This window comes from Manacus candei, unplaced genomic scaffold (genome assembly GCF_025592945.1).
Source record: "Manacus candei isolate 608988 ecotype Guabito, Panama unplaced genomic scaffold, ASM2559294v1 h1tg000028l, whole genome shotgun sequence".
NCBI lineage: Eukaryota > Metazoa > Chordata > Aves > Passeriformes > Pipridae > Manacus > Manacus candei.
In genome coordinates this window covers 30,589,774-30,607,788 of record NW_026138076.1, presented here as the reverse complement: position 1 = coordinate 30,607,788, position 18,015 = coordinate 30,589,774, and the positions used below count along the sequence as shown (strand labels likewise).

Genomic DNA, 18,015 nt, shown 5'->3' with positions numbered 1-18,015 from the left:
CTTTTTTTTTTTTTTTAGTAGCATATTTCTAGTGCTTGTGACTGTACAGCAAATCCTGAAAATGAGACAAAATGTACCCTAAAGCTCCACACTTGGGAGGCACATAACACTGAGTAAATGTTGTAAATGTTTACGGTAATTTCTCATCACTTTTAAGTCAATCTTTTGGTTATATAGGTCTGATGTGTAATTTTCAAGAAATACCTTTGGCAATATGAGCAATGGATTTATTCAGGATGAAGAAAATGACTGTATAAACCTAGCTTCTGTGTGTGCATCTGAAGTTTGGCTTTGTAGTGTGTAACTTATTTAAATATATGTGTATTTTTGCCAAAAACCTGTTTTTATGGGATTTTTTAAAAGCTGTGGAATCCAGGCTTCCTATTAATTTGTAATTTTTAGTATTAAAGAAAATGCCTCACAATATCCTCATGGTGTACTAGACTTCCTCCAGGAACCTTGGAACACTTTATAGACAGTAACTAATGCACCTCCTCGTAGAAGAAGAAGAAAAGAGATATTTTATTACACACAAGCTCTACAAGCTACATATTAACATAGCCTTAAAACACACTGGATGTGATTTGAAGCAGCGTGTGTTCTGACAGAGTAAAGAACGAGCTGGTTTAACTGATCCCATTCAGGATACATTTGAAGGTTAAGCAACTACAGATCTCGGCTAATCTCTTGTAATCTGCTGTTACTAAATGGATGTCTACATGCACGTTCGTAGCACACTGCACATGAGTGCTTAGGAATAAAGTTTTCAAATTTTTTCATGTCAGTTCTGCTGGGAGGAAGCCATGTATCTGTTTATTTACTTCTACTTCCTAATGAGCTTTTTTGAAGAAGTTCTTGGGTTTTGTCCTTCACAATGCACTTGCGTTTACCATGGCAGAAGTGATGGCACTGGAACAAGGTATATATTTTATTATTTGTTATATAGGGCAATTTATAAGAAAAAGGGTTAAAGAAATTGGAGATAACATTCTCATACATTACCAAGTAATTCTAGAATAGTTGAAATAAACACATATTTTACACTGATGTTCTATGGCTAGCAGCATTCCTGAACAGGAGCAGATGGTGATTATGGCTTTGTACTTGGCAAATAGCTACTCTAAATCTTCATTTTTTGCAGAAGGCAATTTCTTTCTGCTCCTTGATTTTCCTGCTGTTGTAATGTCCTTTCCATTTCTACAAACTACTTAACTACTGTAAGGTGGCTCTGATTTAAATAAAATACAGTAGTTTGTTATTTTTTTAATCTAGAGTAAATAATGTAATTTTTGATAATAAGGAGGTTAATTTGAAATGTGGTGACCTGGTATTATCATGTCAATTTTAGGAGGTACTCTTTGTCATTGCTCCTTACTGTCACAGCCTATCTGGTATAAAGCTGCATGAGAAAAAAGTAAAATAGAGGAAGAATCTAGAGAAAAGGGGGAGAAAATTAGACTTACTGAGGGCAGGGGAATCTTCAGGCTAGTATGTGCAAACAATATACCCCAAAGAAATGAAAAAGTATACTGACACCTGAAAATGCTGAGAAATCCATTTCACTGAAATCAATTGGAGCAGAAAGTTCTTAGCATCTCTACAAAGCAAGTAATTCATAAGTAGACATCAGAAAGAGAGAGAGAAAGCTCTTCTTTACTCAAATATGCTTTGGTATGTTTTGAATTATCAGTCCATTCTGAAAGGTAAGTATAGAAAATGCTTTTAATCTTTATCATACAGAAAAATTAGATTAGTAATCCTATATTCTGAATTTTAGTAAATTAGATGGCATGCAGTTCCCACCTGAGATACATGCATGCATTATTCCTTATACAAGGGCTTCTGTTTTTCAGTTGTCAATAGAGCGAGGGATGCACAGAGGACGGTGCTTACATGCTTTAGAATAAAGCAAATCTAGATTTCATGGGAAAGAAGGATCTTTTCTGTTTTGTATTCTTTTTCTCTTTAGAGGCTCCATGTTTGTGGAGTTTGTTCAGCTTTTAAATGCAGAGGGTTGTCCTTCATTTCTGGTAGTAGTGTTGCAGAAAGTAATAGCATTTGCATTTAACTCTGAAATTCAAATTTCTGAGAAATAAATGCCAGTATCTCTCTCCTTTTCTTTTTACTTTCCCCCTGGTGCTAGGTCCGTACTCTGTAATGATCCTGACATGTATGAAATCCCTGTGAATGTTCCTGTGGATACTGTAAAACTTCGAATAGAGAAAACTGTCATACGAAGGATTCCAACTGAAGCCTTTTACTACCTAGTAGATCTCAAATACCTGTGGGTAACTTACAACTGTGTAGCCAACATTGATATCAGCAGCTTTTATAACTTGAAACTACTGCACGAGTTACGACTGGATGGTAATCTGCTCTCAACTTTCCCTTGGGAATCACTGGCAGAGATGCCCAACTTACGGACTCTTGATTTACACAACAATAAAATGACCAGCATTCCCGCTGATGCTGGCCGGTACCTGAGAAACCTCACCTACCTGGACATATCCAGCAACAAGCTAACCACCTTGCCATCAGACCTGATGGACATCTGGCCCCCCTTCTCAGGAACTGTCCTGTCCAAGAACACAGACATTCTGGTGACACAGAGAGTCATTTTGGGTATGTTAAACAGCCTCTCTTATTCCTTATTAAAATGTACCTAAACGTTAAATTGCAAGTGAGAGCAGATGGGGGACCAGCCTGGGATTCAGGAGAGTGGGTTTTATCCAGATCAGTCTTCTGGTTTGCTCTGTGATTATTTATTTATTTATTGTTGGTGACAGAAAACCATAAAACTAAGATAGTGACCTCCATGTATGTTGATATCTCACGATTATAAAACTTGAGAGAACCCAGTCTATGTGAATATGGGCCATATGGAGTATTCAGTAGCCATATAAATGCAGGACTTATACAGTGTTTCTGGTGACATTTCTGTCATCTCTGTATGTGTTCTCAACTGCGAGCATGTCCATTTGCGGCTGTTTTTTCCCAATGGCTCACAAGCCAAGCAAGTAGCTGGGAGCTGATGCTCATATAAAGCCTGTCCTGTGACACAGTGCTGCAGATAGTGTTGGTGGCTCAAAAAAGGGCAACTCTGCTCTCTCCAGGGCCCCCGTTGACCTTGCATTGTTTTAAAGGTAACTGATTATCCTGAAGTTTTTCCCAATTTACATATTGAATATGAGAGAGAGTAGGAAACTGATCCCTACAACTTCAAGGTACTTCTTAGAATTTTTAAGGCAAGTATATAAGAATGATTTGGTCACACTCTGACTTTTTTAATAATTTTATCCATCTCTCTATAGTACAATTATATCAGTTCTATTTGTGGCTTTCTGCTGTATCTTACACTTTCTCTCCACTTCTTAGTCTTACAGGTACTCCCTTTCTCTTCTGCAGTCTCAGAATGTAGCTGGAACAGTTCTATCAACAGTGTTCTTTTCTGTCACTGTTTACATATAAGTGCTTGTTTTGACTTTTTTTGTAGTGTAGCAAGCGGAAGGGAGGAAAACCAGCTGGCTGTCTCTACTGCAGTAGTTCTATAAGCACTGGTAAAGATCAGCTCTGTGTTGTACTGCCTAGTATTTCCAATTTCTTGATCGAAAGCCCCACTATTCAGTGCTCATTTGTTCAGCTGTTTTGTTTTACAGCAGAAGCTGCAGTTTGAAACTCTCATTTAAATGAGATTTTATATAAGTGACTTAATAGATGCAAGTGGGCTGAACAACTTATATGCATGCAAATTGTAGGTTTGCGGCATTAAAGGATCTTTGTTTATTCAGGATTAAGAAAAAAAAAGAGAGAAAGCTGTAAAAGTAAGTCCATCTCAGTACTCCTTTCCCTGTCCCCACACTGAAGGCTACAGGAGGCAGTAAAGTAAGAGCTGACTGTGCTAGATCTAATCCTCCTCGTGATCTGATGAGGGAGTCCCAGGGGTTAATTGGTTTCCTTGTCTTACACGGCCCTCACCACTTAAAAAATAAACCAAAAGAAACTAAAAAAAACCCTAAACACCACACCCTCCTAGCATCCCCTTCCCCCTCCCCCCCCCCCCCCCCGAAAAGAAAAACTAACAAACCAACAGAAAGAATAAACACCAAAAAATCCTAAAACCACACGCACACTTCTCTCTTCCCCTCACCCCTGGCAACCATCTGCATGCTTCCTTAGTGCAGGCACATTGCCAGCCTCCTCTAGTCCTGGAAAACCCTCTAGTGCCAGCATTGAGTTCTTTAGAGACCTGAGATGTGACCTTTGGACCATTTTCTGTTATGAACTACAAATGGGTTTTAACGCAGATCTTCAGAGGGACACACCCTGTGAGTTTAAACAGCACTTTGCTTCTCTTTTATTTTTTACTGTTAGGTGCTAAGGAAGGTGCTGTGCAGCCATCACAGATTTGTATCTGAGAATGCAAAATGCCAGGTAGTACTTTTATTGTGTTGCGTTGAATAAATCTACCTTATGTAAGCTATGAATTAATTAGCTGAATTTTTTTTTTGTCGTTGACATCATAGCTTTCTGATGAGTATATCCCAGTGAAGAGAGACAGTGCTTGCTACATAATAAACTCTGTTGTGAGTAAGACAGTCCCCTTCCTCTGGAGATTTGACAGTGCAAGGCTCTTTATGTCATGGGTTATTTTGACAAATTTACTTAGTCTTCACTGAGTGCTAGTTTTGTTATGTGTATTGCAAGTTGTAGTTACAGCACTCGCCCTCACTCGCACTGTTGATGGACTGCTACAAAGCAGTTGTTTTTCAGGAATGAATGGTTGATAGAAACTATCAGGCTAGAAAGATCACTTAGGAGTTGAGATGTCTCTGTAATGCTCCAACCATCTCTAAGGAGAAGTTGGCTTTGGCACTCCTGTCTCTATGTGGCTTGTTGGAGCATGAGGGAGAAGAAATGTATCCCATAGATACTCTCCGCCTCCTCTGAGTTGGAGATAAAGATCACAGAGGTATGTGATCAGGAAGGATCACATAGGATGCAGATCCAGAGGAACTGAGCCCTTCTGGTAAAGTCATAGCTGTTCTTAAAGCCTGTGTCCAGACCACCCCCATAGCCTCCTGTGGTAACTTCCTCCAATGCTTATCTATCAGGATAGTGAGAAAGTTTCTCTTAATATGTAACCTCAATCTCCCTTACTACAGACTAAGCTGATTACCTCTTGTCCTACAGGAGATGGACATACAAAAAACCTAATTACCATCTCTCATAGTAATCGTTCATGTTTTCCTTCCCTGTTTGCCATCCTAACTAATCACACAGATTTTTTTTCACCAGTTGCTAATATAGTTAAAATAATGTGAAGGATTTTTTGATTGGTGGGGGGTTTTTGTGGTTTTTTTTTTTTGGAGGAGGAGGTGGAGGGTGTTTCTCATTTTCTACCATAGCTATCGACTCCCTTTGGACTCTTTTGAGTTTTAAAAAAACATGTCTCCTAAAGTGTGATGCCCACAATTGCGTGCTTTCATGCTTTGATGCTCAAGACTGTCCTATGTAGTTCAGCTGTCCTCTGTGAGAGCATTCAACCTGACTTATGTACCTCCTTAGAATGGTAACTGCAGCCAGAACTCTGCTAGAAGATGGAACCCAGAACAAACAAATACTGTTTTTGTCTAGTCAGGGAAGCAGCAGATTCTAATTAGTGTAAGCAATTGTGTCTTGAGCTGTCATCTCTCCCGGTTCTGGCAAGATAAGATTGCCACTTGTATTTAGTTAACAAGATCAAAACCAGCAAAGCCCCAAATTCAGATGTTTGTGCATATGTGTTTTTTACCACCAGCAGGCAATTTTATCTTCAGTGTCTTCACTGAGCATCAAGAAGGTTGCAGGTAAGAAAAAGTTCAGGTTCCTCATGTTTTTTTCAAGGACTCTTGGAGGAGCCAAAGACTACTGCCAGCGGACTGACATGTTAGCATCTCCTTATTCCAGTTTATAATCTCTGCACTAAGAGGTTTGGATTTTTTAAATACCTCCCTCTGTATGATGTTCCTCCATGTGTGCACTGTGCTAAATGAAAGTGGGTTAGGGAATGATTCCTGGCCTTATGGCCAAGTGACCCACTCTGGTTCTCATCCAGTTTAGGGCCAGCTCTCTTTAAAGCTGGCTGTCCATTCCACACTTTGTAATACTTAGCCCTTGGTTCTCTGTGGGCTCTACAGGACACTGCAGTGACTCTGAAATGTAATTCCATGAATCAGGGGTGCTTTTCTCTCACTCTAACCTGCCTGAAGCAATGTGGGAATTGCCTTCAAACCATACAGCTGTGCTCTTGTAATAAAAATAGCAGGGGTATGTTGTATGCCTTATGGAATGATAGGGTGATAGAATAGTTAGGAGGTGCAAAGCCTACTGCACTGACACTGGGGGCAACAACAGGACAGAGAGAACCACCCTTGGTGTGGTGTCATCCCTAAGCCTTTCAGGGAGCAATCCTTGGAGTGCAAACTGTCCCTGGAGCTACGTCTGGCTTTGTCTTGGAAATGCCCTTTGGAACAGCTCAAAATAAAGCCGTGGAGTGAGCCGACAATTAAGCAGTGCAAATGATCGAGGGAGCAGTGTGTGAATTCTAGCCCTCTCTTGGTTACCTCTGGAGCCATAGCCTAATACTTTGATCCAAATCACAAATGAGTTTCAGCACTGGCTGCTGTAAGAGATTGACATTTCTGGCGTGAATGATGGCAGTAGCATTTTCCATACTGTGTACTCTGATGAGTCACTGAGAGGAACAGAGGAATCCAGGATTTAGTAGAGTAGCAGTTAGATGAGATCTTGCCTCTGTTGCACATAGAGGTGCCAAAAATTTGGAATGCTGCAGGTCCCTCAGGCTCCCAGCTGGGCCATTGGATAGATACTTCTTTTCCTGAATATACTCCCTAGCAATTGCCCTGTGCAGAAAACACTGCAACACAGTGTTGGATGTGGACTTTACTGTTTAGAACCATGGGCCAAAATTTGTAGCTTCAATGGGAAAGAGCCTTGGTTGGGTTGGCCTAAGCTGTGGTGAAAATGTCTATCAGCTCAAAACTTGAATATTTTGCATCTTGCCATTTTGCAGCAGCTGAAAAGCAGTTACACAAGTTAAAGTCTGAGTCTGGTTACTGATTTACAAAGTAAATTTTGCTCATAGCTATTTCAAACGCTAAAGTCCATATTGACACAGCACGGGGAAAACACTGCTTACTGAGAAGACTACAAAAATGTGCATGGACATATACATGTATTTGCTGTTGTACATGCAAGCATACATATAAAATGTGTGACAGTAAATATAAAATATGCTAAATCTAGAAAGAGAAAGGTTTTTAGAGCAATTTATATTTAATATTTAATGTTAAAATAACACTGCATTGGTATATTGCAATGCATAAATATTTATCAACATTTGTTTTGCCTTGTCTAGTATTTCTTTCTCAGATCAACAAGCTGCCTTAATATTTCTACAAAAGAATTCAGCGTTTATAAAGATTTTCATCAAAAACATGTGCCATTGGAGACTCATTATTTTTATTTTTGCTTCTTAAGTAATAAGGGGATTCCATCTTATTCCTTTATTAAAGTTTTCTATTCTTTTCCATTTTCTTATTTTTCCCCTTTTAAAACTTTTTCTTTATTCTTTCACATGTTTGTTCTCACTTCTACCATCTTGTAAACACAAACTGTTAAATTTCAGAATGCCCCTTGTAGTTTGGAAACTAGGTTTACATCCACATTTCTGTTCTCTTCAATATCTAACTGAAATATAATCAAATTCAGTGTTTATCTTTGCTTCCAACTCACTAGTGCTTTCGTCTTTGCATTTTGGGAATTCACATGACTTGATGCTTTACAATGGCTAAAAATAATGTGAATGCTGTCAGATATTGGCAAGACACAGGTAAATAGAAGGAATGTGCTGTGGAGGCAAGGAAGGAACTCCTGTAGCTGTATATGTTATCTGTATTTATGTAAGTCCTGCTTTTTAGCCAGTTCCACTGGGAAGCAAGATGGATGGGGGAGATGAGCTGGCTAACTGATGTAACACTCTCTTTGCACTACACGCAGAAGTGGAGCCGTCTGGGACTACAGCTTTACTCTGAAGTTAAAACCAGGATTTCAGAATGACCTGAGATGGCCAAAGCTGTGTCCCAGACTGGACTAATCAACCATCCAGTCTAAGGACTGTTCATCTTTTCTTCATCATTCCTTTTATTTTGTCAATTTCCGATACTTACTTTAACAACTTGGGTTTTCTTCAGGACACTGCAAGAATAAGAAAGCCATGTCTGTATAAAGGGTGGTCTGGGGAGTGGTGGAGTCACCAGCCCTGAAGGTATTTAAAAGACATGTAAACGTGGCACTTAAATACATGGTTTAGTGCTGGACTTGGCAGTAGTGGGTTAACAGTTGGACTTGATGGTTTAAAGGTCTTTTCTAACATAATCATTCCATGATTCTATTTCAATAACAACTTTCGAGTGCTTTGAGTAGGTTAGAAACAGTAATAAACCTCTTCCTTACCTGCAGTAAAGTTTGTAGGATGCAGAAAGCTGGCAGAAATATTTTCTATGGCGTTTAACATAATGGAGAATCCGCTGCCTAGTATGTGGGAGGGGAGCTCTGCTGATGCTGCAGATCTGTCCTGATTAATGCTGTGGGCCCAGAGTTCCTGCTCTGCTCCCTGCTTGAAGCACAGCTGACCCCTGCTTCTGTCCTCTAGATAGCACAGGGGCCATGCCAGGAGTTCACAAGCATTTTTCACATGCAGTGTTTGCTATGGAGGAACCTCAGCAGTTGAGGCCCCTCGTTTCATGGGAATCCTGCTTTCCCTCTTATACCTTAGGGGAGTTCAATATTCAAATGCTCATATAGTCTATTTCTAAACAGAGTGAGGAAAATTGACCTCTTATAAGCAAGTGAGAATGAAAAAAAATAAAGAATATTACAGGAGTATTTTCTCTAACTACAAGCTTCCCTAATTGAAAAGATGAGCAAAACTAATTACATGAATGTGCTCAATTGAGCAGAATTTTTATAAGCACAAACAGCTGATGTGCCTAGATATGGAAAACACACTTGGATGGCGTCTCTTTTCCTTGTGAATTTATGTGTGAAGATAATAGGTAAAATTTTTATATTTTGGAGGTGTTTGGGTTTTTTTTGTTTGTTTGGTTGGTTGGTTTTTTTTGGTTTTGTTTTTGTTTTTTAGGAAAAGCAGTTCTGATACAGTTTCGTTGACTTCTCCTTCTCTGTTCTAGCAAGCAATAAGTAGTGAATAGATATAAAATCTCTTCTGTCTGGAAGGAGTGAAATTGGATTGTGATGTCAAAGTCACGGAATCTCTTCAGGTCAAGTCTTGTTTTAAAGAGTGGGGATTAATTGAGATTCACCACAGTTTTAACCAATCACTACCATTGTGCTTAAAATAACCTAATCTTGGTCTGGTGATAAAAGGAAGCAGTAGTTAATTATTCATGTATTCTTTCATCTGTATGTTTTTTCAGAACAAAACAAAGCATTTTTCCATTAGGTGTTTTGATAATTCTTAACAATACACACAGCAGGTGTTTCAGGCTTTTTTTTTCTTTTAATATTGGTTTGACTTTTCTGTTGAGCTCATTAGTAAATTAAATAGGGAGGGGTTCTTACATACTATCCCTTGTTTCAGACTGTATTTATTATTAGTACTCAGATGAGAAAGGTATGCTCAAAAGTATAAGTCAAATGAGAAAATATTTGAATACATGAGTGACATGCTGTGTGGCATTTTACCTGGTGAAGTCACTGTTGGTCTATGAAGGTCAACATAGTGGAGTAGTAAATACCAGCTGAGAATTTAAACTGATATTCCTTAGAAATGGATATTTTCTTTCAGCACAGTACGTTCACAAAGGTGGAGAAGCCTCTCATTCAAAGACTGGAATCAAGAAGCAAATGTTATGGCCTCTAACAGAAGAGAAAGAGAGTTCTTGTATGCCCTCATAAAAATATTGTAGTCATCAGGGGGTTTTGTGGTCCTTCCTATTTTCTACCCCTCTGCTATTCTTTTTATGAATATATTGCAAAGGCTGTACTAAATTGCAGCCAGACTTCTAGCAATATTGTTATTTAGTTCAGAGCCAGATAAGAATTTTATTGGCCTAAAACTTTAGCTTTTATCCTTTTTTTTTTCAAGGGACAGAGATGTTGACGTAAGCTCTAAACCCTTAAATCATCATGTTCTCTGCAAGCATTGAGAAAAGGGTCCTAGAAGATCAAGATGTAAAAGCCCAAACAAGGACCAAGAGCAGAGGAGAGTGACAGGAAACAATAGTCCTGAGAAGCTGTCTTTCCAGAAGGCACAAGCAGGTTAAAATGTATTGTCAGTCTTAAGACATCTTTTCAAAGCATTTTTTCCTAGATAAATAGTAAAGTTAAGCAAAGGTAGTGCTACTACATTACTATGCTCCTGTAAACTTCAGTGAAGAAAAGGTCTAACTTAATAAACATTCACACTGTTCTTCCTCACCTCTGAAAATACTCCCCCACCAGTCAGCTGAACAAAAAAGACAAATTGAAAGATAAAAGATTAACTTAGAACAGGTCCACAATTGTCCTTGATTGTACTTTGCCGTAGTCATGCATCACACTGTAACCACAATATCCATGTATTGCCTGACAACATTTTTTTCTTCCCCCTCTTTCCTCCCTGCTTCAGGTTTTCAGGACAACCCATGGTTCTGTGACTGCCGCATTTCAAAGCTGATTGAATTTTCCAAAATCGTGGACAGCTCAGTTGTGCTTCTTGATCCATTGATTTCGTGTAGTGGACCTGAGAGCCTGGCGGGAATCTTGTTCCAGAGAGCTGAGTTAGAGCAGTGTCTTAAACCATCTGTGATGACATCAGCAACAAAAATCACTTCCCCTCTGGGAAGCAACGTTCTGCTGCGCTGTGATGCGACTGGGTACCCAACACCGCAGCTTACCTGGACTAGGTCAGACAATATACCAGTGAACTATACAGGTACAATTACTCTTTTATAGGAAATGGGAGAGCCAAACATTTTTGGGTTGCTTGTGCTTTGAGATCATTGTAATGAGTAACAATGGACCTTGCATTGCATCAAGTTGGCAATTTTATCTGTGCAACAGCTGTTATGAAATTCTTTGTCTAGTTCTTGGTCTTAACAGGTCCATCAGGCTGTTTTGATTCTGGATGTGGTGTATAATAACAATGCATATGGAAGGGAGAAATGCATGAAGCAGGGGAAGGATAAAGAAAAATGGAGATTGGGTTAGTTGGGCCCTAACTCAGAAGCTGAAAAGCAGAAAGGAGAATTTGTTGCTGAAATTTCTGTTGTGTTTCAAAATGTTCTTGTTAAAAAATCCATAGCTAAGCCACTTAAATCTCAGCTTTGTAAACACAGGATTTTCCAAATTCATGTTTTCTACGTTATTTGCAAATTTTTCAAGGCTGTCATTATCTGATATCATTCTAGCTGCTGTGACAGGTATTTATGTAGTAACTTAAAAGTAAAAATTATTTCTTGCTAATGCCAAGTGGTTAGCAGTTATCATAGGTCTGAAGAAGGTAATAGTCCAGAGTACTGAAATATCTTAAGATAAAGGTAATTTCCAACAGTGTTCTAAATGGCCAGTATGGTCAGTGCCACTTGAAGTCAGTGAGATGTATTTAAGAGTCAATAGCAGCTTTAAGACATTTGATTTTACTTTATGTACTTGTGTTTTACTTAGTGAAACTGCAAATTATGTTGTAATTACTCCAAACATTCATTTTCATTTTGACCCAAGCTGATCACTTTTATTTAATAATATAATATGACTGGGAATTCCATAGTTTGTGTTGGGAGTTTGGTTTGGTTTTGGGCTTTTTGTTGTTGGTGCTGGGGTTTTTTTTTTGTTTGTGTTTTGTTTTTAAAAGTTTAGTATATGTGATTCCTTTTGGCAGAAATAACTTAGGGGAAGAAATAGTCTAATAATGTTTACTTTCTCTTTAACTCCCATTCATAATACTCTTTGCATCTTTCTGTAGTAATTCAAGAAACTCCTGGAGAGGGTGTCAGATGGTCCATAATAAGCTTGACAGGAATTTCATACAAGGATGCAGGAGAATACAGATGTAAAGCCAAGAACTTGGCAGGAATGTCAGAAGCTGCTGTTACTGTCACAGTGGTTGGTGTAGTTACTACAACTGTGTCACCACAGAAGTATGGAAGGAAGCAAGAGGCTGAGAGACAGAATACAACTCAGGAGGAATCCAAGCAGGAACTCGAGATGACAACCACACCCCTTGCCACTACACAGAGCACAACCACAGCACTGGTTAGCACTGAAAGATCAACAAGCATCATGTTTGCTGACAAGAAGCAACCCAGGCCCATGTTTGATGGAAAGAAAAATTCAAAGGCTGTGACAAATGGAAACAAAAAGCAGACTGGGGAGATAGGCAAGAAAGGTGAGGACACTCCATTGAATACAGCAGGTATGCCTGAGCAAAACATCACTGTGAAGAATCTAAGAGTGATCAGTGAAACTGATGAAAGAGTGACCTTAACCTGGAAAACTGTCAATGCCACAGGCAACTCCGCAGTGACTGTATTGTACTCCAAATATGGTGAGAAAGATATGTTGCCTCTGAGCACTGATTCTAACAAAAACAGAGTCACAATTGATGGTTTGCAACCTAGTACTCAATATATGGCATGTGTCTCACCCAAAGGCGTGCCTCCTACAAAAGAACAATGTGTTATTTTCTCCACTGATGGGTTGAATGATGAAAGCAGTTCTGAGTTTTCTATTCTGATAGTGGCTAGCAGTGCAGCATGCGTGGTTGTTTTACCTTTGATATTTTTTTTACTCTACAAAGTTTTAAAACTTCATATGAAACCAAAAAGTGCAAAGGAAGCTGACCTTGCAAAAGAAACCTATGTGAAATTTGAAACACTCTCTCTGAAACCTCGAACAGTGAGTGCAGGAGAGCAGCTCTGGGCACGGAGGTACACCGATGAGTCGGAAAGACTTCTACTTTGCTCTAGGTCAAGCATGGATTCTCAAATGACCTTCAAAAGTGAGGGTTCTAGGTCAGAGTATCTGTGTTGAACATGAGTGAGGGTGGAAATGGAATAAACAATAGGTAAAATTATTCCAAAATGATGATACTGCATCTGGAAGCAGGTTGATGCTAAGTCGTGGTCAGAATATGATATCTGATATAATACAGTCTACTGGATGTGTAGAGTGGTGAGTAGGAGGGAGAATAGAAGAAAAATATTACCTGTTTATTTTCTTTTTTAATGTTTGTGACTTTGGATGTGAAGGCATGATGTTCTTCAAAAGATAGATACAACTTTGAAATGGTTTCCTGGTTAAAAATATTCTATTTCTTGTTTTTATTAAAATGTTCTGTTTTCTCTTCTCTCATTTTAACATATGATATCCCAATTGCATGTATCAAACACTAATCACAATCTTCATGAAAGTGATGTACTTAAAAATAGAAGGAAAATAGTTTAAACTACTTCTATTGTGGTCAAAACTTTATTTGAAAATACAAGTTTTTTCTGACATCAGCTTGTGCTTTGAGATGTCATACAGGTCTGTTTGTACAGTATCTTGGATTGAAAGTGTTCTCAGGTCAGTGAAGACTGAAGCTACGTAGCCACAGTGTATGGGCTCTTGAGAGGTACAATACACATCATGTTGTCATTTTGCAGATGCTGTTGCAAAGGGCAAAGAAACTTCTTTAGTATTCTGAAGCTCAGATAAGATATTGTGAGTAACTCTGAGAGAGGCACTAGATAATCATGTTATTTTACATCAGATGATCTTTTTGCAAAATCTCAGCCTTAGAATTTTCTTGGATGCACCTGTCTATATACCTCAATTTTAGAAATCTGTCCAGAAAATTTCGTGGTAGTGTGTAATGCCACACACACTCTTATAGGACTATATATTACACAGATATTGCACAATATTATGTACTATGCTTCAGTAATATAATACATTTTGAGATACAGTATGAGGAGGTTTTTTCCCCAGGTCATGCTGGGTGTGAGTTTCAATGAGCACAGTGAAAGTTAATTGTGAGTGTGCTTCCTAATGTTTAAAAAATCAGGAATTAACAGTAATAATGAATTCAGAGTTGCCTATTAATGATAATAAGGAATTGTCTATTCTGAGGCTACTTTTTTGATGCCTGAAGTAAATAACAGAATTTTATTGTTTTAGATTCAGATATTATGGTTAGAAGTATGTATGAATTGTGAACCACAGTTTTTCCTAAAAATTACAACTGTGTTGTTTTCTTGGACCTTTCTATGCCTAGAGGAACTGTTTGTTTTGCTAGGAAATAGGGAATTGTCATTTTCCAGAGGGAGAAATATTACTCAAAGCTACAAACCAAAGCTTAGTTTGTCAACTTCAAAACAATGGCATTTTTCAATGTCACTAGTGTAGGATTAAATTTTGCCTGCTGGAATGCTGATGAGCTTATCTTGTAAGGCATAGATTAGTGAGAGGAAAACACTTTGTCAAAAAGCGTCCAACATAAAATCATGGCAGGAAATGAACACACTGAAAAACCTCCATAGTATCTACATAATGGTGTTCAATGACCAGGACTAGCAGGATGAGTATTTGAGGCTTTGGGAGCTGTGGTAAGGAAGCAGATGAGATGTTCAAAAGTGCAAAATTAGCTTACCTGCTTAGAATTCACCTTGGTGTTCCTTTCCATGGTACTAGTATGTGTGAATTTTGACTGCAGTGAAAATGGTTTTAGTCTTCTAAGTGGAACATTTTACTTTGACTTTTTTTTTTTTTTAATTTAGGTTTTTTTAGGGAAAGCAGATTCTTTTTGTGTCAAAATCAAGGTTCGTCTGACAAGCAGTTAATGATAAACTGAGATTTTAACAGGATCTGAAGTGTTTAAATATTTGCCTTCTTTCTTCCTTACAGATAGTATAGCTGGTAGTTGTTGAAGATGTTTCCAATTAAAAACACCATGTTTGTCATTAAGGAGAGCAATTGTATTAACATTTATTTTTTAATTCCTGAAGAATATTTGATTTCAGGTTTCAAAGCTCTGCAAGAAACCTGCATCTAGTTCTGGAGTTCAAAAGTGCTATTCACCTGACTTGTAGGTGACACATCAATATATAGAACTGAGGTGGTGTGCAGTTTGTTTGAGAGAGCTCACTTGTGAATGTAAACCTTTTGGTTTGACTAATCCTGGTGGAATTAGCATGTCCTAAAGTTAGAAGTTAATCATGGACTATCAATATATCAAAGATGGAGTTTATTATAAAGGGCATGTTCTTTGAAGAAAACATGAGATAGGTGGTTTTTCCACAGTTCTTGAGACAAAAGAGTTACATAACCCATATGCTTCTGTACCTCATGTCAAAACAGCAAATTTGCTGAGGATTTTGGGCAGGAATTTGATACAAAGGCCAAATCACACAATAAAAGCATGTGCACTGCATTACCCAGGATTGGTTTAACTAAAGAGCTGATGAAATACTTCTTTTAACAGATGCAATTTTTTATATTGTCAGTTGTTAATGATGTGATATAGTTTTTGTCACCCATAATAATTTGTATAATATCTTCTGAAATGCAATACTGAATCAATCATCACTATGAATAATGATGACTATAGTCTATATTTGCCTGGTAGGAGAATTTGTGGAGGATTTAATCAATGTTTATGTATCGCCTTTCATATATTTTGCACTTTGTTAGCTCAGTTCATCCTGCTTTTCACCAAAAAGGTTAGACCTCTTTTTATACATTACCTACAATGGGTGTGTCAAAATTGGATGGCAAATGAAATAACTGAGTAATGTGAGCTGAATTCTAAATAGAGCTCACTTTTACTTGGGGCTTTAGTGGGCCTTAGTACTTAGCATACTTATCCATAATCTTGGCTTCAATGTGCACTTACTAAGCTAAACTTAAGGCATCCATGCATCTATTTTAGTCCTTGCCATTGCTCACAGTGGATTTTGTCTTCCTTGCACTATTATCAGATTCTCATACTTTTCTCAGACAGGAAATTAATTTCATGGATCCCTTGAAAATATCTGTAATAGCAAAACCATTCAGACTTGGACTACATCTAAGAGGCTAAACAAAGGACATTTTAAACTCATTACCTTTTCAAAGAAGTAATTAAAATAGAAGCTGTTTTGATGTGAAAATAAAAAATTGTTTTTATACAAGACACTGTGTTTGCCTGACCCTTTTGTCTTTGTTTATAGCTTTAGAAAATATGTGATGAGTGTAGCTGTGGGGACAAGAAGAAATTTAAAAAGAAATGAGAATACAAAAAGAAGGCTGAGAAACAACAGAATGGTAATATCCTAAAGAATGCTGTGACTGTGTGCCACAAAGTCTTTTGCTTGCAATTCTGCTGTGTACATGGCAAGGGTACTGGGGCATCTGCAGACAGGTCTAGCTATAAAAGGATGGATGATGATACTGCCAGCTTATTGCAATGATTGGAGCCCTACATGTGCCCAATTTCAGCAAGGTGGGGGGGCAGCTATAAAATTGGAGTGTGGAACAAAGGCACCAGGGGAATTTGAAAAATGTACTTGAAGCTGTTCCTAAAGTCTGCCTGTGTCTCAGTGAAAGCTGTGAAAGCTTTTCGGAGGACATTGTCTTTAAACTGAAAAAAGGGAAGCAAGTAGCTTACAAAGGTATTGCATCAACAGCAATTCCGGCTAGGCTGTGAAACCTAGATATAATATACTGTCATCCATTGTGATCTATGATTTTCTTTTGAAAATAACCAATTTGTTAGATTTGTGGCTAGGAGGTAGACCAATTTGAATTTCCTTCATGGTCCCAGATAAGATTTCAAAATTAACCTTTTTAAAATTATTTTATTGGGTGTAGACTGGAAACATGCTGACCTGGGTGCCTTCTGTCACAGAATTCATTGCATTGTTCTAGGTGTAGAAAGCCACAGAAGCTTCAGGTTAGCACTGTCACTTCCCTTTGTCGAATATGAGAAATTTTCAGTAGAATAGATGCTTTCTCTTTTCTTTACAAATCACTGAAATTTTTTTCCTCTGAATTTCAAAGGATCAAAGTTCCCTTCAGAGTGGAGGCATGATTGTGTCATTTTTATATATCTGAAAGACTCTCTTGCTAAACAGTGGGAAAATCAAGCTGAAATGTCAGTCTGAAATATCCTGTAGCAAGGAGAGATTTTTTTTTTTTTTGCAAAGCTGTATTAATAATCAGTATTCAAGATAGTAATCTTTTCAATCAAAAAACCAGAAAGCAGCTATGAAGAAAGGGATGTAATATTTCCCAACATAGAAGTAAAAAATCTGCACTTTTCCCCAATTGTCTATTTTTTATAAAGTAACATCCTAATCTTGTGTTTGGAAAGAATGTGGAATTGCTCAAATTATTGCAGCAAGTTCGGTAGCACCTGTCAGGTATATATTTTAAGTATATTGTTCTAACTTCAGGTCTGGTATTTTTGAAAGACACTTGATTGGCTTAAGAGTATTATGAAAGGATCACTGTACAAACAACTATAACCAACCTCTCATACTAGTGGAATACCAGTTTACTGATGATGTGTGAATATCTACATTTTGCAGAAGATGCTCTGACAAGAAAATACTTTATTCTAAGATATGGTGAGCAATCAAATATTCGGCACATCTTTTTTAAGGAAGTGTCAAAGGAATTCAGTCATGGTGTGAGTTTTCTTTTTTTTAATTAATGTTCTTTTATGGAAGTGACTCAGGTGGCTGAGAGAGGACTTGGTGGAATGCTTATGCCTAGAAAAGCATGTTGTTGAAATGTGTTGTCTTACTCTCTTTTAATACAGGAGAAAGGAGCTTTATGTGTGTGTGTATGTGTATTGAGGGCAGGAATAGAATATTCCAGGGTTGTTGCCTCAGACAGAATTCAAGCAGTTTCTTCTAAGGCTTTTGGTATGGACAGCTGGTACTTGAGAATGCTACTGGACTTGATGGAAAGTAAGAACAATCCAAAATGACA

General features: G+C 37.9%; 1 protein-coding gene across 1 annotated transcript; it reads left to right on the top strand.

Annotated features, from left to right (window-relative positions):
- Window positions 1–2,146: 2,146 nt before the first annotated feature.
- Window positions 2,147–16,164, top strand: LRIT3 (leucine rich repeat, Ig-like and transmembrane domains 3). The gene is made up of 3 exons (XM_051789719.1): window positions 2,147–2,622; window positions 10,691–10,996; window positions 12,026–16,164. The coding sequence occupies exons 1-3, from the start codon at window positions 2,169–2,171 to the stop codon at window positions 13,090–13,092; spliced, it is 1,827 nt and encodes a 608-aa protein (XP_051645679.1). The 5' UTR covers window positions 2,147–2,168; the 3' UTR covers window positions 13,093–16,164.
- The last annotated feature ends 1,851 nt before the right edge of the window (window positions 16,165–18,015 follow it).